The sequence below is a fragment of the Ixodes scapularis genome, unplaced genomic scaffold (genome assembly GCF_016920785.2).
Source record: "Ixodes scapularis isolate PalLabHiFi unplaced genomic scaffold, ASM1692078v2 PGA_scaffold3__209_contigs__length_174095766, whole genome shotgun sequence".
NCBI lineage: Eukaryota > Metazoa > Arthropoda > Arachnida > Ixodida > Ixodidae > Ixodes > Ixodes scapularis.
In genome coordinates, this window is record NW_024609868.1 from 105,572,921 (window position 1) to 105,595,453 (window position 22,533).

At 45.4% G+C, this 22,533-nt stretch overlaps 1 protein-coding gene and 1 long non-coding RNA gene across 2 annotated transcripts; one reads left to right on the top strand and one right to left on the bottom strand.

Moving 5' to 3' along the window:
* Positions 1 to 1,066: 1,066 nt before the first annotated feature.
* LOC120840866 lies at positions 1,067 to 12,013 on the bottom strand. The gene is made up of 3 exons (XR_005715654.1): positions 11,879 to 12,013; positions 3,478 to 3,545; positions 1,067 to 1,151 (listed from the first exon to the last, which is right to left on the bottom strand). It is a non-coding gene; the product is annotated as an uncharacterized LOC120840866 (long non-coding RNA).
* Positions 12,014 to 17,080: 5,067 nt separating this feature from the next.
* Positions 17,081 to 22,223, top strand: LOC120840865 (the record flags this gene model as incomplete). Its single annotated transcript, XM_040211632.2, has 5 exons — positions 17,081 to 17,207; positions 17,477 to 17,589; positions 18,397 to 18,587; positions 22,076 to 22,150; positions 22,207 to 22,223. Coding segments are annotated over exons 2-5 (396 nt in total), but the record flags the coding sequence as incomplete, so codon positions are not given.
* Positions 22,224 to 22,533: the final 310 nt, after the last annotated feature.

Genomic DNA, 22,533 nt, shown 5'->3' on the forward strand with positions numbered 1-22,533 from the left:
CAAAACGTTTGTAGGGACCCTGCTTTAGACTATAAACCATATCAGGCGGCTAGCGTAATCCTAAGCTCAGATTAACTCTTTTCCTAACTCAGATCTAAAGCAACTTCGACCAGCTGTCTTGACCGATCGTGGACATTTCACCCTTTATTTCAAAATGTCACCAAAGATAAATATGAAATAAAAGTGAATTTTTCCTTAGGAACGCATCTGATGTGGCGATCTACTAAGAGGAAGACATGGTGCCACAGACTTTTCTTTTTGCCACCGCGATTTATAGATAGGAGTTTTTGGGGTAAATTCAAAATTACGAAATATATTTACCGGCTAGTGTTTTTTATATTTCTAGTTTTATTGGCAAACAAAACACACAGAAGAGAAATAATCTATGATTATTTATACTGGAAAGCACTGCGAAAATAATACAGAGGGTAAAGCTAGGACAATGTCGCAAAATCAGTCCGCATGCACTTAAAAAAGATATATACCGTATGAAGTAATACGTGACATTTAGAAAGTACATTTTAATGTTTTAGTTAATCACGTAATTACCCAAAGTCGTACGGGTGTTTTTACATACAAATTATTCACAAGCACGTCCGCCCATCAGGCGCTCTGCAAGAATGCGACTCGAATAGGACAAGCTTGATTATTTCGTAATAAATATTGCTCTCTGACATGAACACTTTTCGGCTATCGAATGGCCCGCTAGTGTGTCATAATTACGACTCTTTTTTCTGCTTTTTACCTGTTTTATTTTTCTATTCCTACGACAGTTTACCACTTTTTAGGCTTCGTGCTGTTTCTGGGCGCGTTAAATTAGAGATTATTAGCACAAATATTTCAAGTTTTATTGTAAGCTTGTCACCTTCTCGGAGTCTTAAGCACTTGAGTCTCAAAGCTCCTTCTAGAATCAAACAATATCTACGAGGAACCTCAAAACAATTCCCGATAATGGTGAGTACTAGCACTTCATGTTACCAACGGTTAAATAAATAATCATAAGAAACAGTAGGCAGTGTGCTTATTTAAAGGTATGAGAATGACAGCCAGAGCTTGAATCCTACCTTGCTATTGACGAAAGGGAATATGAAGGCCAGGAGGAACAGTGCTACGAAGGGACCCGTGGTGGTGCTGGCAACCATCATTATGATCTGCGCAAGTGCAAGAGAGGATACCGCAACTTTGGCAGCGCCACAATCAACAGTCAAGGTATTATGCCAGAATTAGCAGCGCTTTAACTGCAAACGTGAATATCGTAAATATCTGTTGAGTCTTTTTTCGCCTGCTCAATATTTTGCGACTGTTTCAGAGTGTAAATTTCGTCAGTATTTCGTAGCGACAATACTTCGCGATCTTAAGTGACATATGCCACATATCTTTCACCATGCGCGCATACGTTCGCGTAATTAACTTTTCGCAATTTTTTCAACTTCAGAAATTCGCGAGAATTATACCCTCAGGAAATTTTACAGCATTAAATGTTTGATGCAATAATCTTACTCAAACTGATGTTTTTATGAGGTCTTCATTATTTTTAATAAAAAAAGCGTTTAAACAACCTCAACTCTTCTTTGTGATTGTTGAAGAAAACTTTGCCCTCTCTTTTAGCTCCCAAAATAATTATTTGAAGAGTACAGCCTTGATATCTTCTGGACATAGGCCATCCTAATGATATTGTCCCACTATTATCTCATCTGATCATATCACCTCATCATCGCATCTTCTCATCTCATCTCTTCATCATCGCCTCATCTACTCATCTCATTTCTTCTCATCTCATCATCTCATATCATTATCTCCTCTCCTCTCATCATCTGATATCATCATCTCATATCATCTCATCATTTCACGTCATCTTATCTCCTCATCAGCTCCTCATCCTCTCCTCATCATATCCTCGTCATCTCTCATCATATCTTCTTCTCTTCTCATCTTTTCTCATCTCCTCTCATCTCATCTCCTCTCATCTCCCCTCCTCTCATCTCATAATAGAGAGTGTTTCATCGAAGAGTTACAAAATCCCTAAGAAATAAGTGGTAAAAATTGTTACGATAAAAAACAAAAAAACTGTCAATCATAGTGGACGTCAGGAATTGCAGAATACAAAGATATTAGTTATGTAAATAAGTACAATGCACAAAATGACTTTTTAATTCGTGAAAATAAACATCTGATTTCCCTGAGAAACTTGCTAAGCCTTATCAAAAACCACTAAGTCAACTCATTTTAGAAAGATAAACGGAACGTAGGGCGTTCTACGGCGTTTCAAAAAACGTTCACTTTGGAAGCGCTTCTCCGTTTGGGTGTCCTACCGGTTCGCATCTCTGCGCTAGTAGCGTCGCCCCCTCGTGACCGAGGCGTGCAGCTACCACCTCGCCCAACGTCTGCCTTTCCTCCCTGGTAGGATGGAAGGGGATGTGGTGCTCGTGCATTGCGCGCCTCAGTCACGGGGTGGGAGGACCGCTGGCGCAAAGATGCCGCTCCGATAGGAAACCCAAACCTAAAAAGGCGTCCACATCGAGCTTTTATTCGTAACACCATACAAGACTGTGCGCCCTTTACACCTTCTTAAAATCAGTATATTTAATTGTTTTGCATCATGCACAGCACGTTTATGACTGAAATCGTATATTTATTTTCACAGTTTAACATGCTAATACTTCGCAGCGCACAACAGACAACACACCATCAAAACAGATACACACAAAGAAACAACACTCACGCAGCGCTGACTGTCAACTCTCGGATATTTCTTTGTTTCTTTGTTTCTTTGTTGTATTGTTTCTTTGTGTGTATCTGTTTTGATGGTGTGTTGTCTGTTGTGCGCTGCGAAGTATTAGCATGTTTAACCAACTCGCCCAAGCTGAAGTATTGACACAGTTTAAAATTCGGTTAGTAACTTTTAGTTAATTATTTAGCAAATTAGTATGTTTTTGCAATCTCTGGCGTCCAGCTTACAAATTGTTCCCGTAAAAAAAACTGTAGTTATTTACCCAACCATTGTATTTCTTTGAATTTTTGAAATTGTTTGGTGAACCCGATATAAAAAGACGCCGTCTATACATTTCGTACACGCGTCTAGTAAAGAGACCGGGCGCCTTCATTACTCTTGGTAGTGACATTTCAAGCGAACCCAGTAATATGACTGAGCATTTTGTGACATGAATTGCATCAAATAAAATTTTAGAATTCATAATTTCAGGTTACTGAAAGAAGTTTAATATAAAAGTTGCGCGTTGGGAGGTAAACAGCTTTATTAAGCATTCCCACTAAAATTATATCCACGCAAAAGATGGGCTGTCATTCTAGAGTCGGAAGTTTTCGGAATACTTTAATTATTTCCGAATTCAAGGTTCAACAGTTCTTTAGACAACGTGGTAGCGTTAATGTGAATGTGAAACTAATTTTCTGGACATTATCTGAATCGCAGTGTGTCAGTCATCAAACGTGAAGTAGTAGTAGCATTATAATACGAACCCTGGACGCAGAGCCCATGTAGGGAATAAGAATACTGTACGCTGTCATCACAGCGCCAATGACAAGGGCTGTAGGGGATAGAAGAAATGACACCATATTAGGCATTCACCATTAATTCACATTGGAGAATTTTAAATACGTGGATTCACATCAACTTGTAATCTTGCATTTCAATTTTTCTGCCATTTAAAAAATGCATATAAAGAGGTCAGGACACGCCAAAAATTAAATATGAGATAACGATACTGCTAGGCCCCATTGCATATTATCACGAATGGATTGGCGACACGGGGACTCACGAAGAAACTAAACGTTTAATAAGGCGAACCTGTATCAAAAGAAAAGAGTAATAACAGGCGCCGAAAGCGGGCGTCGATGACGGCGAAGTGGCGGGATCAAACGCTGGTGAAAGACTGACTCCCGCTCGTCACGCAGAGCCCTTTATGTACACGCGTGGGCTTATGGAACATTAGGCGTAGAACATTCGGCTCCTAGGACCTTCGGACCTCGAATGCGCAACAAGGTTCTTGAATTCGCCAGAATGTGAGACTTACAGAGATAATAAAAATTTACGCCCGCTGCCAGGAATCGAAACGTGGCCATTCGCGTGGGAACCAAGCACGATAACCACTGCCGTGTCAAATAGTCACGGCCATGGGCGCGCTGCCTACTTGGTCAGCTGTGCGGGCTGCAACATTGCTATCATCCTGCTAAATTTGTTTTGAAAATGAAGAGGTAGTTTCGTAGATAAATGAGCTTAAAGGGGCCCTGGAAGGATTTTTTTCCTGGTTTTTAATTGGCACCGAATCTAAGCGCACTGAACGTAGTAACTTATTGAAACTTTTCTTTTCTCGAATTTCGCTTTATATTAAACGTTATAGGAAAATCAAAATTACAAAAATAAGCAAAAAATAACCCCCTTCATAACGCCCTTGGTCGCTTGAGTGGCCGTGAACTAGAAGAGGGGTAGTGAGCTCAGCGAGCGCTCACAGCTGCCGCACTCCGTGTCGACGGCTCGAGAGGGCGCACCTAAAGCAAGCTCTCGATAGGCTGTATGAAGCGGACAGCTAGGGCGGCTGGCATTGCATTTGCTGCGCGATTAAGCACTAATTCGGCATGACCCCTCATTGGCCACAAATGAGAGCAAACACAGGGTAAAGATCAGTTCAGAACGGGAGCCACTTCATGCTGCCATACCGCCAAATGGCCAAACCGCAAGCCAAAGCTGCTAGCCGAAGGCCTTTGGAACGCTCGAAACCGGTCGGATCCTCCATTCCATACGACCGCAGCGCTGCCGCGCACATCCGGGACCTTTCCACACCCGCCGCTCGTCGGTGCCTGATCCCACTACTACCCCTTTCTAGTATGCGCCGCCTTTCCCACTGCTTGGTGGCGGGTATGTCGACTGGTCATTTCTTGTTTCCGTACTTTCTAAACTGCTTTTGTTTCTTTTCCGATCTAAAAGAGTGAACAGAAACCAATTCAGTAAATAATTGAAACGATTCGCGCCACTTATATTTTGTATTTCTACTAAAAGGAAGCTTTTAGCGGCTCAGACTAGTAGTAAGCCCAGGACCAAATACCTCACGGTCCGAGCGCTTTCGGCCACCGCGGGTCGCTCTCATACACTCTAAAATAAAGGGAGTGTAGACGTTACACCCCTTGTCAAATATACGACCCCCAAAACTTCAGTTCGACTTATAGCGCGCTGACGTCGAACTGACTGCCCCAACTTTTCCGAGAGGGTTAATGACGGTGCGATATAGCATAATAAACAGCTAAAGTACGTATCAAAGTCTACAGGAAAAAAACACACAGGTTTTGCAGCTGAGCCTAGAAAACCCCGATAACTTTTTTTTTGCAGTCAGTCACACTTACATTGACTATTTTAATTAATTGTACAACTCGGCTATCACGCCGCTCGTGAAATTTGGTAGCGTCGGTATAAAGTTAGCGCACTGTACATCCAACTGAAGTTTTGGGGTGTCGTATATGTGACAAGGGGTACAACGTCTACATCCTTTTTTTTTAGAGTGTAGGTGGAGGAGGTTTCCTCGTCGTCCGGTTAAAATATGACGCACTGATATTTATTTACTCTCTCCATGCCCGCTGGCCTGCCCGAACCCTAAGAGACTTGGAAATCGCAAAAGAGGTAGACGCTTAAATATGATTCAGGGCCCCTTTAAATGCGGGACCCTTGGATCCACCCCATTCGAAAATGCTGCCGTGTTTGTGGGGTTCGGTGTCGTCACCTGCCCAGTGCACGGCGTCCCCTTGCACGCACTCGCAGACTGGGGTCTCTTGGCGTCTCGAGCTTCAGCTTCCGCGTTTTCGGGCATGCGGTCCGTGACGATTATATCTACGACATCGCTCGCTTCGTCGAAAATCTTGGACACTTTATTGCAGCAGCGATTAGAGTGATCGTTACAAACAGATGTTGGAAGCTGTTCATTCTTACTGCGACCTGCTGGCGACCAGTTCCAGCGACGGAGAGTCACGGACGAACTGGCCGTGCAGTCTAAGAAATGCCAGCGCGTCTACTTACCCGCGAAACACTCAAAGAGTTAATCTCTGCGATCGACAAAATCGGCTCAGCGAATGATGAGGCGGAACGTCTCTTTAGACCTAAAAATGAAATCTGCGCTGCGACATTACGCAATGCAAAGCGTCATGCTTGCATTGTGTAATGCCAGAGCGCTGACTTAATTTTGAGGTTTAAACAGATGTTCGGCCCCATCATTCGCTGAGCTGATTTCGTAGATCGCAGAGATTGGTTCTTTGAGTGTTTTGCGGGTAAGTAGTCGCGCAGGCATTTCTTTGAGCGGGCACGGTCGCCGTCGTCCGGGACGATCGCGCAGGCGCATGCTGTGTGGAAGGTCAAAGGGCTGGGGGCGAGAGGGAGAATAACGTTGTGGTTGCCGACTTGCGTGAGTGGTTTTGATCGTACCATGTTGAGGCGAGCTTAGGCGATCATGGGGATGCCTAGAATGAGAGAGCGTTCATAATCACGTAGTTTATGGGCACCATAGCGCATAGAGTTATTATAATGCACGCTAGAGGTTTAAGTGGCGCTAGTGTGCTGCTGCAAATTGAAGCAGACAGCAACCAGTCGAAAAGTGACTTCCGGTAATGCATTTCTATGGGGAAAAGTGAGTGCATTTTCTCGCTGCGCTCAATTATAAGAGCAAATATCACGAATATTTCGTACGTACTGGCACATTGGAACATTTCTCAATCACGCAGACGAAATAACTGGTCAGTTACGGCGTTTTTATTTGAAATTCGTGGCATGAAAAACTGCTAAAACCGCTTCGTACATGTATTTATGTGCACTGTCGGACACTGTTAGCGCGAACACGGGATCGGCGCTTTCCACGATCGGGGATATACGTGTCAAACGAAGGACATGTGGAAAACCAAGAGAGACGGCAAAAACTACGCAGTGACACTGGATAAGTAACTCTTTGTGCATGCAGGCGATCAAAATAAATTGAAAGCCACGTAATCTAGTCTGATTTGCAATAAATAAGTACTGCTTTATTCTTTCTGCTCATGAATATGTGCTAAGATGCATGTTAAATCTGGGTTCAAATCATCAACCGCACGCCCCAAATCTTTGCAAATAGGGAGAAGTCAGAGAATAGGTGCCCGATAAGAACTGCCCGACATAGGAAATAATAAAAAGGCGCACCTTTTGTAGTCCACGCACTTTATTTCTTACATTCAAATGTTTTTAACCGATCGTAAAGATGCACGACGAAGTCATTTTCATAGAGTGACAGAACGGGCATATTAGCAATATCATATAAGCGCTACCGCAATGCTAGCGAACCTTGAACACACTCTACGTTCTTTTCGATCGTTAGTTTGCTTAGAATCGTCGCTCGTTTTTACATACCTGCCATGAAACATAGGTTTGGGCCTGAAATATAGCGAAGCTTTACATCGTTCTGTGGTAAAGAAAAATGATGTAATTAAAGCAATTATACTTTTACAATATTAATAAATGTGCATACTATCCGGTGCAACCAAAATAATAAAAGTTATTCATGTTATTTTCCGGCGAAGAGACAAATTTCACGCGCGTTTTTCCATAGGAATGCACAGGAGCACTGCGAAAGTAGACTGGTTGCTGTCTGCTTCAATTTGCCTCCCGGAATTTGCATTGACACTAGCGCCAGTTGAACCTCTAGCGTACATTATAATAACTTTATGCCATAGCGTGACTAACTTGGTTGCCTGTTCTCCAGATGAAAGTGGTAAAAATGCGTAAATTTATTATTGCAATTAGTAGAGCTCTGAGAATGTCGATGCTTAGTGTATGTACAGTGGCCCAATTCTTTAATAATATCAAGCGAGCGTCGACCGCCGGGACGGGCAGCGCTGTGCCGCGGAAAAATGCGGTCTCACGGGAGAGAGTAGGCGCGTGCGCACAAAGCTCTTTCCGTTGCGAACGTCGTCTGCTAGGCTATTCCGTTGACCGCACACAGCCGCTGTTCATTATCTTTTATTTTCTCTTTTTTTTCGATACCGCTCAGGTGTGGCCTAGACCGCGCGTCATCTCGAGTTTAATTTACTTTTTTTTATTTGATGTTTGCGTTTAATTTTGTGAACACCAACAAAATTTAAAGATACGGCGACGTGACAAACGGAGTGCAACGACGCATTAAACTATATACCGCAAACAATGCTACGAGCCATAAAACCAACCCAGTGCTTTCACCCGGCCGCGTGACATCGTGCTTTCACGTGCAGTTGTACCCAACTGGGGTGACACACTTTTAGCGATGGACTGGCCAAGGTGGCTCCCAGCGTCGGCTGCGGTACAACGCAAAGTAAAACGGAGTATAGACAGGGTTTCCCCACTTGGTGTTTTGTATTATCAACGGGGTTGTTGCTGTCGTCATCTAGCCTGTGTAGCCGGGTAGTCACACTTTTGTTTGACCAGAGAGCGCGCGCACATTTTATGCCTCCTCGAGTGCCTACGGAAACACGGGAACGTGTTGTGAAAATGTCGATGGGCGGCATGACGCAAAGGGATATAGCAACAACAGTCGGGGTTATACAGGCTACCGCCAATAATAATAATAATAATAATAATATTCTTTATTCAGACAAGTGTCTAGGAGGATGGGGCAAAAGGCGATTTAAATCGCCTGACAGGGCTCCATCCCCCTGTACAGTCAGCAGCACAACGTACAGAAACATAGGAACAAAAACAATCAAATACTAATAGTGGGATTACACTAATAGTATTGTGAACGCGTTCCAAGAGGAGGGGCGTATCGGCGATGCACTTCGACCCTGCAAGCGCCCTGCCCTCCTTTGCTAAGGAGCAGGGGCTGTGTGCGATCAACGGAATAGCCTTGCAGACCACGCTCCTACCAGAAATGGCTTTGTGCGCAAGCGCTTAAAGGGACCATGAAATGATTTTAAAATCGAGTTTCATCCACCGCACGTCGTAAAAAATGTGAAAAGAAACACTAAAACACAAAAATAGGGAGCCAAAAAAAATTATTTGTTATAGAACTTTTAAAAGAAAACTGGACTCTTTTGCGCCTTCCTTCCTTCGCCTGTTCACTACGATGCATCCGCGGAAATGGAGCACGTCAGCCAAATCCAGGTCGCCTATTGGGTAAGAGCCTACCTCACCAGCACCGCGATCGTAAACGATAAATAGCCGGCGAAGGTTTCCTAAAAGTTTTGTTAAATAATATTCAGATCCACATTTTGTAGCATAATTAGAGATGTGTGGCGAAAATCGCCAAATTTGATAATGCTGAGAGCCAAGCGCCATCTATCGTGTGGTAAACGAAGCAACTACTGCGCGTGCGCAGTAGGGCAGGGCCGACAGTTACTTGGGTGGTGGCGGTGGCGGCTACTGACGAACGTTCATTTTCTTTGTTTTCCTTCCTCTCAAGACTCTGACTGACTGAAGGTTTATTTTTCTACGTGTTCTTCCCGCGCGTGCCGACTTCAAGCAGCAAGAAAACAGTACTTAAAACAGACCACGACGAACAAGAACGCTGGATCCACCGACTCCGACGAAGCGAGCTGCTCACAATATAGGCCTAGCAGGCATTCCGACTCGGCGCTGTGTTGCTTCGTCGCAAGACCCTCTGCCTACGACCGGCTGGCGTGCTAAATGGAATATGCCCGCGCGACCCTTGTGGACCCTTCCCGTATTATGGTTTGATCACTGACCTCAATTCTAGATTAAGAGGTGAGTTCAATCTCTTCCCCTTGTTTTCCGAGGCAGTGTTGACGAACGCTCGTCGAAAAGGGACTCTCGTCGATTCTATCTTCTTGTTTTGTGTGATATAGAGCTCAAATAAACGCCGTATGGATTACCTTCGTAACACGGTATGTACACTTTGTTATTGGTATGCCATTTGTATTCTGACAGACTGCACGTCACTGTCAAGCTATAACAGTTCGTGGGAGGTATACGTACAACCCCGGTCCAATTTTTCTTTGCCGAGTGTCGCGTCAGTATCGAGTTGCAATCGTAAAAGAACGGTCCCGAAGCGCTTACAAACAGCGCGAATACAGCACTTCCATCAAGCGCGCGCGTCCGCTCCGAGTGTAAACAGGTATTTACGTGGCTCTTGCTGACACTCGTAGTTCAAACGTATCTTTTTTAACGTCGGCTCGCTCCTGCATCTCCGAGGCCGCGAAAAACGCCATCTACGTCGCTTTGCAAACGACTGACACGGGCCGAACCTTCTGCCAACAATGACAGGGTGGTTCTGGAGTCTTCACCGGAAGACTCGCTGCACTTCCCAACAGGCATACCGGCGTATGGGACTAGTCCCATGCTGTCGCTGTAGCGCAAATATCTCATTGAATTTCGCTCAGCTGCCATGCGGCGATGAGAGGCGCCGATTCAGGAAATACGTCGGTGACATCAGCGCAGTAAAACCTACCGGCGCACCCCAACTCGTTGCCGCTAACACTCCCATTCTCCTACTGCCGAGAGAACTTCCGGTTCCGGAAACGGCCTACGTCACGGCTTGTTTTGCGGTCAGTTGGAGAGAATGAAAAAGTCGATATTTCAATAATTTTTTTGTGTAGAAGTTAATAAACCGAGAAGAAAACGGATGCTTGTTCGGCATTCAGTGAACATTGACGGTTTAATGTAAAAGTTATCTGGAAAAAGTAAAAAGGTCATTTCATGGTCCCTTTAATCTCTCCCGTTGCGCCACACGCCTCCGCGGCACGGCGCTGGCCGTCCCGGCTGTCGACGCTCGCTTGATAATATTAAAAAATTGGGTCAGTCTACAAGTAGCCCATGAGCATTCTATTTCGAGAATAATCTGTCCGTTTAATTTTTGTGTCCTTGCCCCTTTAACGTGATAATAAAATGAGTTTTGAGTATAACACTGGTGGTGCATATTTGTTCACAGTACCTTCCCAGCGCTGCTGACATAATTTTTCAACTAAAATGAGCTGGATATTACAAAATAAGCAAAAAAAACTCCAGTAAATATGGCCTGGTATATTCATGAAAAACAAGACGGAGACATTGGCGCATGCACGAAAAAGTGAAAGTTTCACAAAAAATGATGTAACAAATTTCGCCTCATCCAAAAAAAGAAAAAAAGTCACGGAAGAAAATCCGGCGCAGACGGCAATGTCGTCTCAGAGCTGCGCTAATTGCTCCAATGGGGAGAAAACGCAAGCGCCATCTGCCAATAGGCGCAGATAGTCGCCAGTTGAAAGCAGACGAAACAGAAGCAGTGCCTGCTGCGTCCTTTGGAGATGGCGCCCTTAGTACGAAACTCTAATGAACCGCTTGCCTGCGTCGTAATTTGCCTGTCCTTGAATATGTGAAAAATGCTTTGATATTTTTACGATAAGCGAGTTATGCCTGGATATTTTAAGATGCGTGCACACTGGCGCAGCTTGAGTGCTTATCAGAGCTTATTTATAAATGACCATGAGGGCTCTCCAAGTGCAAGCATAAAGTCCCTTGTACTAGGCGTTCCATAGGCACCCCAGGCGTGCAAGCGCCTGTAACGTGCGCGTAAAGGTAAGTTTGGAAGGCGTGCAGTTTGCACGTGCTTACCCACACCACCGCGCTGGGCATCCCAAAGTTCTAAATTTGACGTCACATCCCGCGTTTATTTTTAATGTTTATGAGTGGTTGTGAATTTTAAATTCACAGAGCACATATACGCTAAGGCTCACTTCAGCCCCGTTTTTTGAAGTACCTCTAGCAATAGCCGATATCTGAATAATTTTGCCATTGTCCACAGCAAAATAAACTGTTTTCCTCGAGCCTAATTCTTATCATTTTTATTGCGAATCTCAACCAAAAATCCCAAAATGGTGTTGCCTCCCTAATTTCGCTTAAATAAATTAAAAGAAAGAAGTGCAACGGATGTTAGTTGAAGCTTACCGAGACCTTTGGTTACATGCATTGCTTGAGTTTCACTCATTATGAAATTCTGTGACACCACATCCACATAACAGATAGCCGCCAAGGAGTTGATAACCGAAGAGATGGTGCTGAAAGTTCAAATGAGAGCGAACTGATGTTTCAGAAGAATTCGTGCACATAACTGAGCACGACATTAAAACGTTTCTCTGCACACCCATCTTGATGTCGCGGTAGCATGTCTTGTTTTTCTAGTATCACATCACCCTTTCTGATCGTAATGCAAACACGTCGCTACCCGCGCTAATAATGCTCATACAAATGCTCATACAGGGGAGTGCAGAAAAAAAAAGTGAAGCAATAAAGCACGTAAAAGAAGCCCTAAGGCACAAAACCGCAATTGAGGTACAGAAAAAATCATCGCATAAAGTTGCTTCGTGCTCACCAGAGTTGTTATTCGGTTTTGAGTTTGTTACGCGGCAAAGTTTACAGGCTTCGCCTGCGCTTTCAGTATATTTTTCTGTCGAAGTTGTTAAGCATACAGGTAGTAGGAGACGCGTTTGTTCTTTTCTTTTCCACCCGTCTCAGGTTACCTCGTTGAAAAACCTGTCGTGTAAGTTAAAAACATGATTATGACTGACTCGCTGGGGTAGTGTATAAAACCATACAGACAGTGTCGTCTGTTTCACTGATATATTTAGTAAAAAAGATAAATCTTCATAAAAGACGTTGAAAAAAAATCTGACCGCGTATATTGTAGGGTTAGAGAGCTAGGTAAACAAAGGTTTGTGTTGCAATAGTCAAAGTAAAATTGGACGTTTTTAGTGTTTATAGAGCGTAAGGTCGGTCTGCCAGGATGGGCGATACTGGTTTACACTGTAGATGAGCAATTTCGGCAGTGCAGTACGACTGCTAACATGGGGTCTTTGACGTGCTCACGCAGTAGTGATACACGACCGCACGCCGGTACGATGCTCATCCAGATCGAAACAAACATGGCACGTGTTTTAACGAGAGAAGCCAACTAAATTGATACATTTTCCTGTTTAAAAACAAATACCTCCGACTTTCATAACAATACCAACATTTATCAGACGTTTCGTCTCCTATACGGGAGACATCATCAGTGCGGCCTGGGAACACCCGACTTGCTACCAGAAATCCAACGCTTCTTCTTCCTTCTCTTCATCCGTAGCGCTGGTTCTGCCGACTTCTTCGTCAATGGTGTCTCCCGTATAGGAGACGAAACGTCTGATAAATGTTGGTATTATTATGCAAGTCGGAGGTATTTCTTTTTAATCATGAATCCCGGCTTTTGGAACATTTTTACATTTTCCTGTAAACTCTTTTTTGGTAAGGAAAGCCTCTACTAAAATTTTAGAGTAAAGAGAAAACTTCGGCTGGTTATAGACAGTACTTTTACCAGTCTTCTTGGTGAACGGTAACATCTGTACATTGTATAGAACATGCAGACAATATGTCGGAATACAAAACAAATGCTTAAAGAGTTTTTGAAACGCTTATTTCATACACGGTGTACTTTCTATGCATCGCGGATTTGTTTAGAAAACAACTGAAAGATACTATAATGTGGTCCGTACATTAGAGTTATACGACCAGGTGAACATAATATTGGCGGCTAATCGTCACGATCAGTTGAAGAAACTGTTACTTCACTTCGTAATTTTCGAAAATATCATGTGACTCAAATGAGAAACTTGCTGAGCGTTATAGAAAATCACTCAAAAATCAATCGCAGAAAAATTCGGAGCACGTGGGAGCGCGGTAGTACAGCGAAGTTCTCACTCTTGCGAAAGGCGCAAGGGTGGCGTTGAGAACACACGGAAGGTAAAATACGGAAGAACAGTGCGGGCGTGTTTTCACATTGCCAGCCTTGCGCCCTTCTGCACCAGCGGTAACTTGATCCTACCGCCGTTCTTCCCTTGCGCTTCAAACTTTTTAAACTTGATCGAATCAGTTAGTTCCTTTGGATGTCACTCAGCAATTTCCTAATTAGAGCCATTTCTTTGTTTTTGAAAGATAAATTAAGCACGGATATAAGAACAGTTATTTGATTTTTCCATTTATCGTTAAAATTAGCAGGCTATAGTATGTCCGCCAGGTCGTATAGCTGAATTCCGGCAACCGCATTAGATCTTTCCCGGCTTTCTAAAACAAATTCGCGAAGCCTAGAAAATACCCCGGGTGTTACCATAGGACAGTCGTTCTCAACCATTGATGTTTTGTGGACACCTTGTAGAACGACGTTTATGATGGAGGACTTCGTTCGGGGTGAGGGGAAGGAAGAGATTAGGGCTGGGCAGTATCACAATACAAATGTATCGCGATACTATTTCAGAGATACGTTTGAGTATCTGTATCTCTGCATCTAAATACATTTCAAAAATGTTTTTGTATCTCAGTAGTGGAATACACTTGCTATGTATCGGTTGTAACGCGGTACTCGGTCAGGCAAAGGTATCTCGCTGCATTCGAGGGGGGAAGGGGGCGGGAAGGGGGGGGGGGGGGGGGAGGTTGGCAGCGTTTTGAAGACGTCACCAAAAGATCGATGAGGTGAAAAGGGCTCAAACAAAAAAAAAACATATTTTTCGGAAAATGTCAACGTCGCCTTCGCTGTCCGCTTTATTTTAGAGCAGACAGCGGTTTATTGTCCTGACAGCAATCGTCAGGTTTCCTTCATAGAGAGGATGCTGTGAGATTTCTAGGGTTCACTCCTTTTGTGAAACGATCGTTCTCGTTTGACCTCTATGGGGTTCACTGGGGAACATAATGGTTTGTTATCCGTATCAGGAAAATCAACTATGGAGGAAGAGAAGTTCGAGACGAAGAGAAGGAGAAGGTGTTGCCTCATAATTTCCAAAATGGAAAATAATGAGGCGATACTCGCCACCTGTTCGCACCCCTTCTTCAAACTGCGATGAATATCCAGGGAAGTGGCAAACACTTTCGGCTTTGAGAACTTGCTCGTACGCGCCGCCGAGACTCACGGACCAAACACAAAGGACCTAAGTGACGAGGTGTCTTCATCAACGATGAATCGCGGGTTCTACGAGTTTGAAGATGGCAACTTTTCGGTTTCGGCAAGGTCTGAACAGACTCGCGTGAGAGGAGAGGTCTTCCACTATCTTAATGATTCAAGAAAAGATGTCTCCATGCTCCAGGAATTCCCAGCCATAAAAGCAGTATTTATTCGTTTTAGTTCGAACTTATGCTCCTCTGCAGCGTTGGAAAGATTTTTCTCGGTCGCGAGTCTTGTACTAGAATCGAACCGTCGCTGTCTTGACGACGAAAAGTTTGAGAAGCTTCTCCTACTCAGTTGCAATTAATTTAATTTTTTCCTGTTTGCGAGAACCTTTCATCAATAAGGAGAGATGTTTTTCTCGCTTGAAAATTCAGGTTTGTTCGTTTCTGGCGCCACATTTGGGACTCGCTTTTTATGGGTCATTACGTAGCTTATAGTGCATTTTTTTAAATTTTTTTACGAAATATGACGTCATTCGAGGCATTAAAGTATTTGAGTAGCTGTATTTCAGTATCTGCACTTCATTATCTGTATTCTCGGTTACATTTTTCCTCTTTTTTCCGAGTATCTCCGAGATATCCCCATACAGCAAAAAGAAATGTATCTCAGTATTTCTATTCCAAAATACTTCGTTAATTTATCTCAGTATTTCTATCCCGGAATACTTTTCCGAGTATCTCTGCCCAGGCCTGGAAGATATATAGGTCAATCCTGATAATGATTTATTAAATGAATATAACTAAGGGCTAGTGCGAAGTCAGACTTCTCACATTGACATACACGCAAGAAAGCGCACTCCAAAATTGGAACGTTAGAACTGAATAAGAAATAAAGACAACTTTTAAGGCCGGGCTTGACTGATGTTGCAGGGCTTCGCGGACCCATAAAACGTCTTCGCGGACCTCATAGGTTCCGCGGACCCCCATTTGAGAACCACTGGCACACGAGAAAACAATTTTTTTTGTTGATCATTGCACTAGTTTGTAGATTATTAGACGTAAACAACGCGTAAGACGCCATGTTGTAATTTTCTCTCTTCTCTTTTTAATGGGATTACTACAGTCGCGTACGATGTGAAAAAGCCCCGGCGAGCGACTGGCCGACAAGGACTGCCGCGCTATCTGTTGGAAGAAAGCTCAACCATTATCGAGGCTTCAGCGGCGGTTCAGTTTCTGTCGTCGCTCCCCGCTCGACATGCTGTGTCTGAGTTAATGCCGATTTCGCCGAATACAAAGGCGTTCTGCGACAAAAGGCAATATCAAGCGCGAACAACCAGTTTTCCGGCGTCTGACAATAAGTTCGCGGGATAAATGCTGGTCCGCGGTTTTTATTTGATTTCACCGAACGCCACTACTATCAGTGTTGATTACGGCAGAGTGAGGAGTAACGTCAGAAGTTGAACAGCCATTGAAATTCCAAACATTCCCAAAATAACTTCGACGTTAACTCCGTTTTCTTCCGTTAGATAGCACTGGCTTTGGAGCCAGGCTAGAGTTCCTGTATAGCTCCCCCGAAGGGGGAGCAGAGTTGCGCATTTGTTTTCCCCGTGCCACCACGCCGCTATTCGCCGAGATCCATCACGTAAGGAGCAAAGCATCAGGCGCCGTGTAAGAAAGCCACCTTTACGGTCGCTCCGCCGACCGTAAAGGTGGCTCCTCACGTGATGTTCCCCTGCTTTCGCCCTCCTTCTCATCCTCTCCTGCTTTCCATGCGCGGCGGCGCGCGCGGCGCCGCTATTCGCCAAATTTAGTCACGTGAGGAGCAAAGCATGCAGGCCGTGCTGGGAAGCCGGCACTACGGCCACCCGCCGAGGCTGAATGCGCAACTCTGCTACCGTAGGTAGCATATACAGGAACTCTAAGCCATAGAGTAATCTACACAAGGGAAAGAGTGACCACTCAAGCCGTTTCGCGGCCGAGCGTTTAGTTTTCTCACCGACTGCTGAGTGGTGCCAGTGTGCCAATGAATGAAAATATTTCGTGAGGTTTGTTATAAATAAATACTCAAGTTTTAATTTTATTATATTTAAAATTGTTTCAAGTATCATAAAGGGTGAAATAGTTTTTGTTTACTACGTTAAGAAGATCACGTGATGTACGGCCTAGTCCCGGTTCCTGCAGTTGCTCTGAGAAAGCGGCTGGAGTGGCTGGAGCGGGACGGACGGACGGACGGACGCGTGCGTGGACGGCGTGACCGCATGGTGCCTGACACTTGTCAACGCGTTTTGTGTTGAGCACATGTGAGCACAGCGAGCAGAATGTGAGCACAACGTGGATATTGTCTGCGCCTAACAGGTTTCTTCAGAAGGTAAGACGTTTTCTCATTTCTTTGTTATTGCTTAGTCGCGAGCAAAACACAGCGTGCGCATACAAGGGCAAGAGAAAAAAGCGAACTGTATCGTGTCCGTTTGTTTTACCCGTTATTTGCATGCTCAGAGGACTAACAGACGCTGCGAAATAAACCTTAGACAGCAGCCGGCTTTTCCCGTGTGTGTTATTATTGTTACATGGGCTGCGCTATCGTACTAAGAGCTACGAATATTTGTGTTTATATCTTACATTTTTTTTCTTTCTCAGATGCCCTCCGGTTGCTACTACGGTAGCTACTGCTGTGTCGCATGGTGCAAAAACAACGGTAAAAGGCACAAGAAGCCCGGCACAAAGTTGTTCCGAATCCCACGTGACGCAAGGTAGGTTGGCGTGAGCTCCTTCTTGTCAATAGTTCCTTGGAACCATTTGCATACTTGAGCATATAAAAGATTCCCAATAATTTATTTTTCTTCACAATATAATTAATTACTAGAATGCGCTTTTAAATCAAGCGCTAAAGTTGACTGGATGCCTTAACTGTAATGTGGGGATTGGGCTAAGCGATCTCAGGTCAGTTATACTAATTTTAGTACTGAATTACCGCTCTGTCTTTGAAGATAAAAACTGACAAATTAATGTTATAAGACAAAAGTGTTAAGGAAAAGAAGCAGCCCTTGATTTGTCTCATACATAGCTTGAATGTATCGTTTTTAATGTGGCTCTAAATTGGGGTTATAAAGGTGCTGCTTCATGGTGGGGTGAATATTGCTCTGTACTGATATTGTCTTTTCCTAAAGAAATGTGAATGTGCACCTGCTGTTAATTAGCTATAAAATGACCTCTTGTTGGGCGAGTTGATGAACGTTAGAAATCATGTTTTTTCTGCGAAAGGACAAACACAAGGGAGGACAACAAGCACAAGCGCTCTTGAGCTTGTTGTACTCCCTTGTGTTCGTCCTCTCGCGCAAAAACCAAGATTTCCTAGTTGAGCTACTTTCGTACTACTCTGCAGCAGGAACCCAAATTTGTCTGTGTGCTTTGAGACATCCAAAGCAAACCTGCCAACTAAATATGTCCCCATCGCTTGCAAGCGGAGCCAAAATGTCGAAGAGAGAATTGCAGATTGGTATCTGATATTTTGTTCCAAAGTGTACATTTAACACATTGGAAAACAATATATATTCCAGGTCAAAAGCTTGGCTCGACTATGCCAAGAGGTACGATCTTCTTGGAAAGTCTGCTTCGCAACTCTATGACACCTATCGCGTCTGCAGTGATCACTCCGCTGCAAAAGATTTTATGGACCCAGGGAAAACAACCCTAGTGCGATCAGCTGTGCCTACTGTTCGTCCTCCCATAAACTGGGCATCTGCAATAAGTGATTGTAAGAATGTGTTTCCCTCATATACACAAAGGTATAAGTAACTTCTTTATGTAGGCTAATAAGCCCATTCTTCCAGGTTCCACTCAAGCAACCAGCTCATCTGGCCCTTCACTCCAATGCAGCGCCGTCGCAGCGAACCGTGCTGCGCTTGGTTAGAGGTTATCTCGTCATGGTGCACTTCTGTGTCTAATAATAAAACCTTTCCAGACCAGGCAGAGCCCGACAGACTGCAGAATTCACCACTCCCACGCAGCTCCGCAGTAATACATTCTGCAGCACTCGGTAATATAGATTTATTTTAAAGCACCAGTCTGAACCTAATATGCGCACTCTTCCAAATCCCACTCAGGCAACCAGCTCGTCTGGCCCTTCACTCCAGTGCCGCTCTGTCGCAGTGAGCCGTGCTGTGCTTGGCAACAGGTTATCTCGTCATGGTGCACTTCTGTGTCTAATAATGAAACCTTTCCAGACCAGGCAGAGCCCGACAGACTGCAGAATTCACCACTCCCACGCAGGTCCGCAGTAATGCACTCTGCAGCACTCGGTAATATAGATTTAATTTAAAGCACCAGTCTGAACCTAATATGCGCACTCTTACAAATCCCACTCAGGCAACCAGCTCGTCTGGCCCTTCACTCCAGTGCAGCTCTGTCGCAGTGAGCCGTGCTGTGCTTGGCAACAGGTTATCTCGTCATGGTGCACTTCTGTGTCTAAGAATGAAACCTTTCCAGACCAGGCAGAGCCCGACAGACTGCAGAATTCACCACTCCCACGCAGCTCCGCAGTAATGCACCCTGCAGCACTCGGTAATATAGATTTATTTTAAAGCACCAGCCTGAACCTAATATGCGCACTCTTCCAAGTCCCACTCAGGCAACCAGCTCGTCTGGCCCTTCACTCCAGTGCAGCTCTGTCGCAGTGAGCCGTGCTGTGCTTGGCAACAGGTTATCTCGTCATGGTGCACTTCTGTGTCTAATAATGAAACCTTTCCAGACCAGGCAGTGTCCGACAGACTGCAGAATTCACCACTCCCACGCAGCTCCGCAGTAATGCACTCTGCAGCACTCGGTAATATAGATTTATTTTAAAGCACCAGCCTGAACCCAATATGCGCACCTTTCCAAGTCCCACTCAGGCAACCAGCTCGTCTGGCCCTTCACTCCAGTGCAGCTCCGTCGCAGCGAGCCGTGCTGTGCTTGGCAAGAGGTTATCTCGTCATGGTGCACTTCTGTGTCTAATAATGAAACCTTTCCAGACCAGGCAGAGCCCGACAGACTGCAGAATTCACCACTCCCACGCAGCTCCGCAGTAATGCACTCTGCAGCACTCGGTAATATAGATTTATTTTAAAGCACCAGCCTGAACCTAATATGCGCACTCTTCCAAATCCCACTCAGGCAACCAGCTCGTCTGGCCCTTCACTCCAGTGCAGCTCTGTCGCAGCGAGCCGTGCTGTGCTTGGCAACAGGTTATCTCGTCATGGTGCACTTCTGTGTCTAATAATGAAACCTTTCCAGACCAGGCAGAGCCCGACAGACTGCAGAATTCACCACTCCCACGCAGCTCCGCAGTAATGCACTCTGCAGCACTCGGTAATATAGATTTATTTTAAAGCACCAGCCTGAACCCAATATGCGCACCCTTCCAAGTCCCACTCAGGCAACCAGCTCGTCTGGCCCTTCACTCCAGTGCAGCTCCGTCGCAGCGAGCCGTGCTGTGCTTGGCAAGAGGTTATCTCGTCATGGTGCACTTCTGTGTCTAATAATGAAACCTTTCCAGACCAGGCAGAGCCCGACAGACTGCAGAATTCACCACTCCCACGCAGCTCCGCAGTAATGCACTCTGCATTACTCGGTAATATAGATTTATTTTAAAGCACCAGCCTGAACCTAATATGCGCACTCTTCCAAGTCCCACTCAGGCAACCAGCTCGTCTGGCCCTTCACTCCAGTGCAGCTCCGTCGCAGCGAGCCGTGCTGTACTTGGTAAGAGGTTATCTCGTCATGGTGCACTTCTGCGTCTAATAATGAAACCCTTCCAGACCAGGCAGAGCCCGACAGACTGCAGAATTCACCACTCCCAAGCAGCTCCGCAGTAATGCACTCTGCAGCACTCGGTAACATAGAGTTATTTTAAAGCACCAGCCTGTGCCTAATATGCGCTCTCTTCCAGGTCCCACTTAGGCAACCAGCTCGTCTGGCCCTTCTCTCCAGTGCAGCTCCGTCGCAGCGAGCCGTGCTGTGCTTGGTAAGAGGTTATCTCGTCATGGTGCACTTCTGCGTCTAATAATGAAACCCTTCCAGACCAGGCAGAGCCCGACAGACTGCAGAATTCACCACTCCCAAGCAGCTCCGCAGAAATGCACTCTGCAACACTCGGTAACATAGAGTTATTTTAAAGCACCAGCCTGTGCCTAATATGCGCTCTCTTCCAGGTCCCACTCAGGCAACCAGCTCGTCTGGCCCTTCTCTCCAGTGCAGCTCCGTCGCAGTGAGCCGTGCTGTGCTTGGTAAGAGGTTATCTCGTCATGGTGCACTTCTGCGTCTAATAATGAAACCCTTCCAGACCAGGCAGAGCCCGACAGACTGCAGAATTCACCACTCCCATGCAGCTCCGCAGTAATGCACTCTGCATTACTCGGTAATATAGATTTATTTTAAAGCACCAGCCTGAACCTAATATGCGCTCTCTTCCAAGTCCCACTCAGGCAACCAGCTCGTCTGGCCCTTCACTCCAGTGCAGCTCCGTCGCAGCGAGCCGTGCTGTGCTTGGTAAGAGGTTATCTCGTCATGGTGCACTTCTGCGTCTAATAATGAAACCCTTCCAGACCAGGCAGAGCCCGACAGACTGCAGAATTCACCACTCCCATGCAGCTCCGCAGTAATGCACTCTGCATTACTCGGTAATATAGATTTATTTTAAAGCACCAGCCTGAACCTAATATGCGCACTCTTCCAAGTCCCACTCAGGCAACCAGCTCGTCTGGCCCTTCACTCCAGTGCAGCTCCGTCGCAGCGAGCCGTGCTGTGCTTGGTAAGAGGTTATCTCGTCATGGTGCACTTCTGCGTCTAATAATGAAACCCTTCCAGACCAGGCAGAGCCCGACAGACTGCAGAATTCACCACTCCCATGCAGCTCCGCAGTAATGCACTCTGCATTATTCGGTAATATAGATTTATTTTAAAGCACCAGCCTGAACCTAATATGCGCACTCTTCCAAGTCCCACTCAGGCAACCAGCTCGTCTGGCCCTTCACTCCAGTGCAGCTCCGTCGCAGCGAGCCGTGCTGTGCTTGGTAAGAGGTTATCTCGTCATGGTGCACTTCTCCGTCTAATAATGAAACCCTTCCAGACCAGGCAGAGCCCGACAGACTGCAGAATTCACCACTCCCAAGCAGCCACGCAGTAATGCACTCTGCAACACTCGGTAACATAGAGTTATTTTAAAGCACCAGCCTGTGCCTAATATGCGCTCTCTTCCAGGTCCCACTCAGGCAACCAGCTCGTCTGGCCCTTCACTCCAGTGCAGCTCCGTCGCAGCGAGCCGTGCTGTGCTTGGTAAGAGGTTATCTCGTCATGGTGCACTTCTGCGTCTAATAATGAAACCCTTCCAGACCAGGCAGAGCCCGACAGACTGAAGAATTCACCACTCCCACGCAGCTCCGCAGTAATGCACTCTGCATTACTCGGTAATATAGATTTATTTTAAAGCACCAGCCTGAACCTAATATGCGCACTCTTCCAAGTCCCACTCAGGCAACCAGCTCGTCTGGCCCTTCACTCCAGTGCAGCTCCGTCGCAGCGAGCCGTGCTGTGCTTGGTAAGAGGTTATCTCGTCATGGTGCACTTCTGCGTCTAATAATGAAACCCTTCCAGACCAGGCAGAGCCCGACAGACTGCAGAATTCACCACTCCCATGCAGCTCCGCAGTAATGCACTCT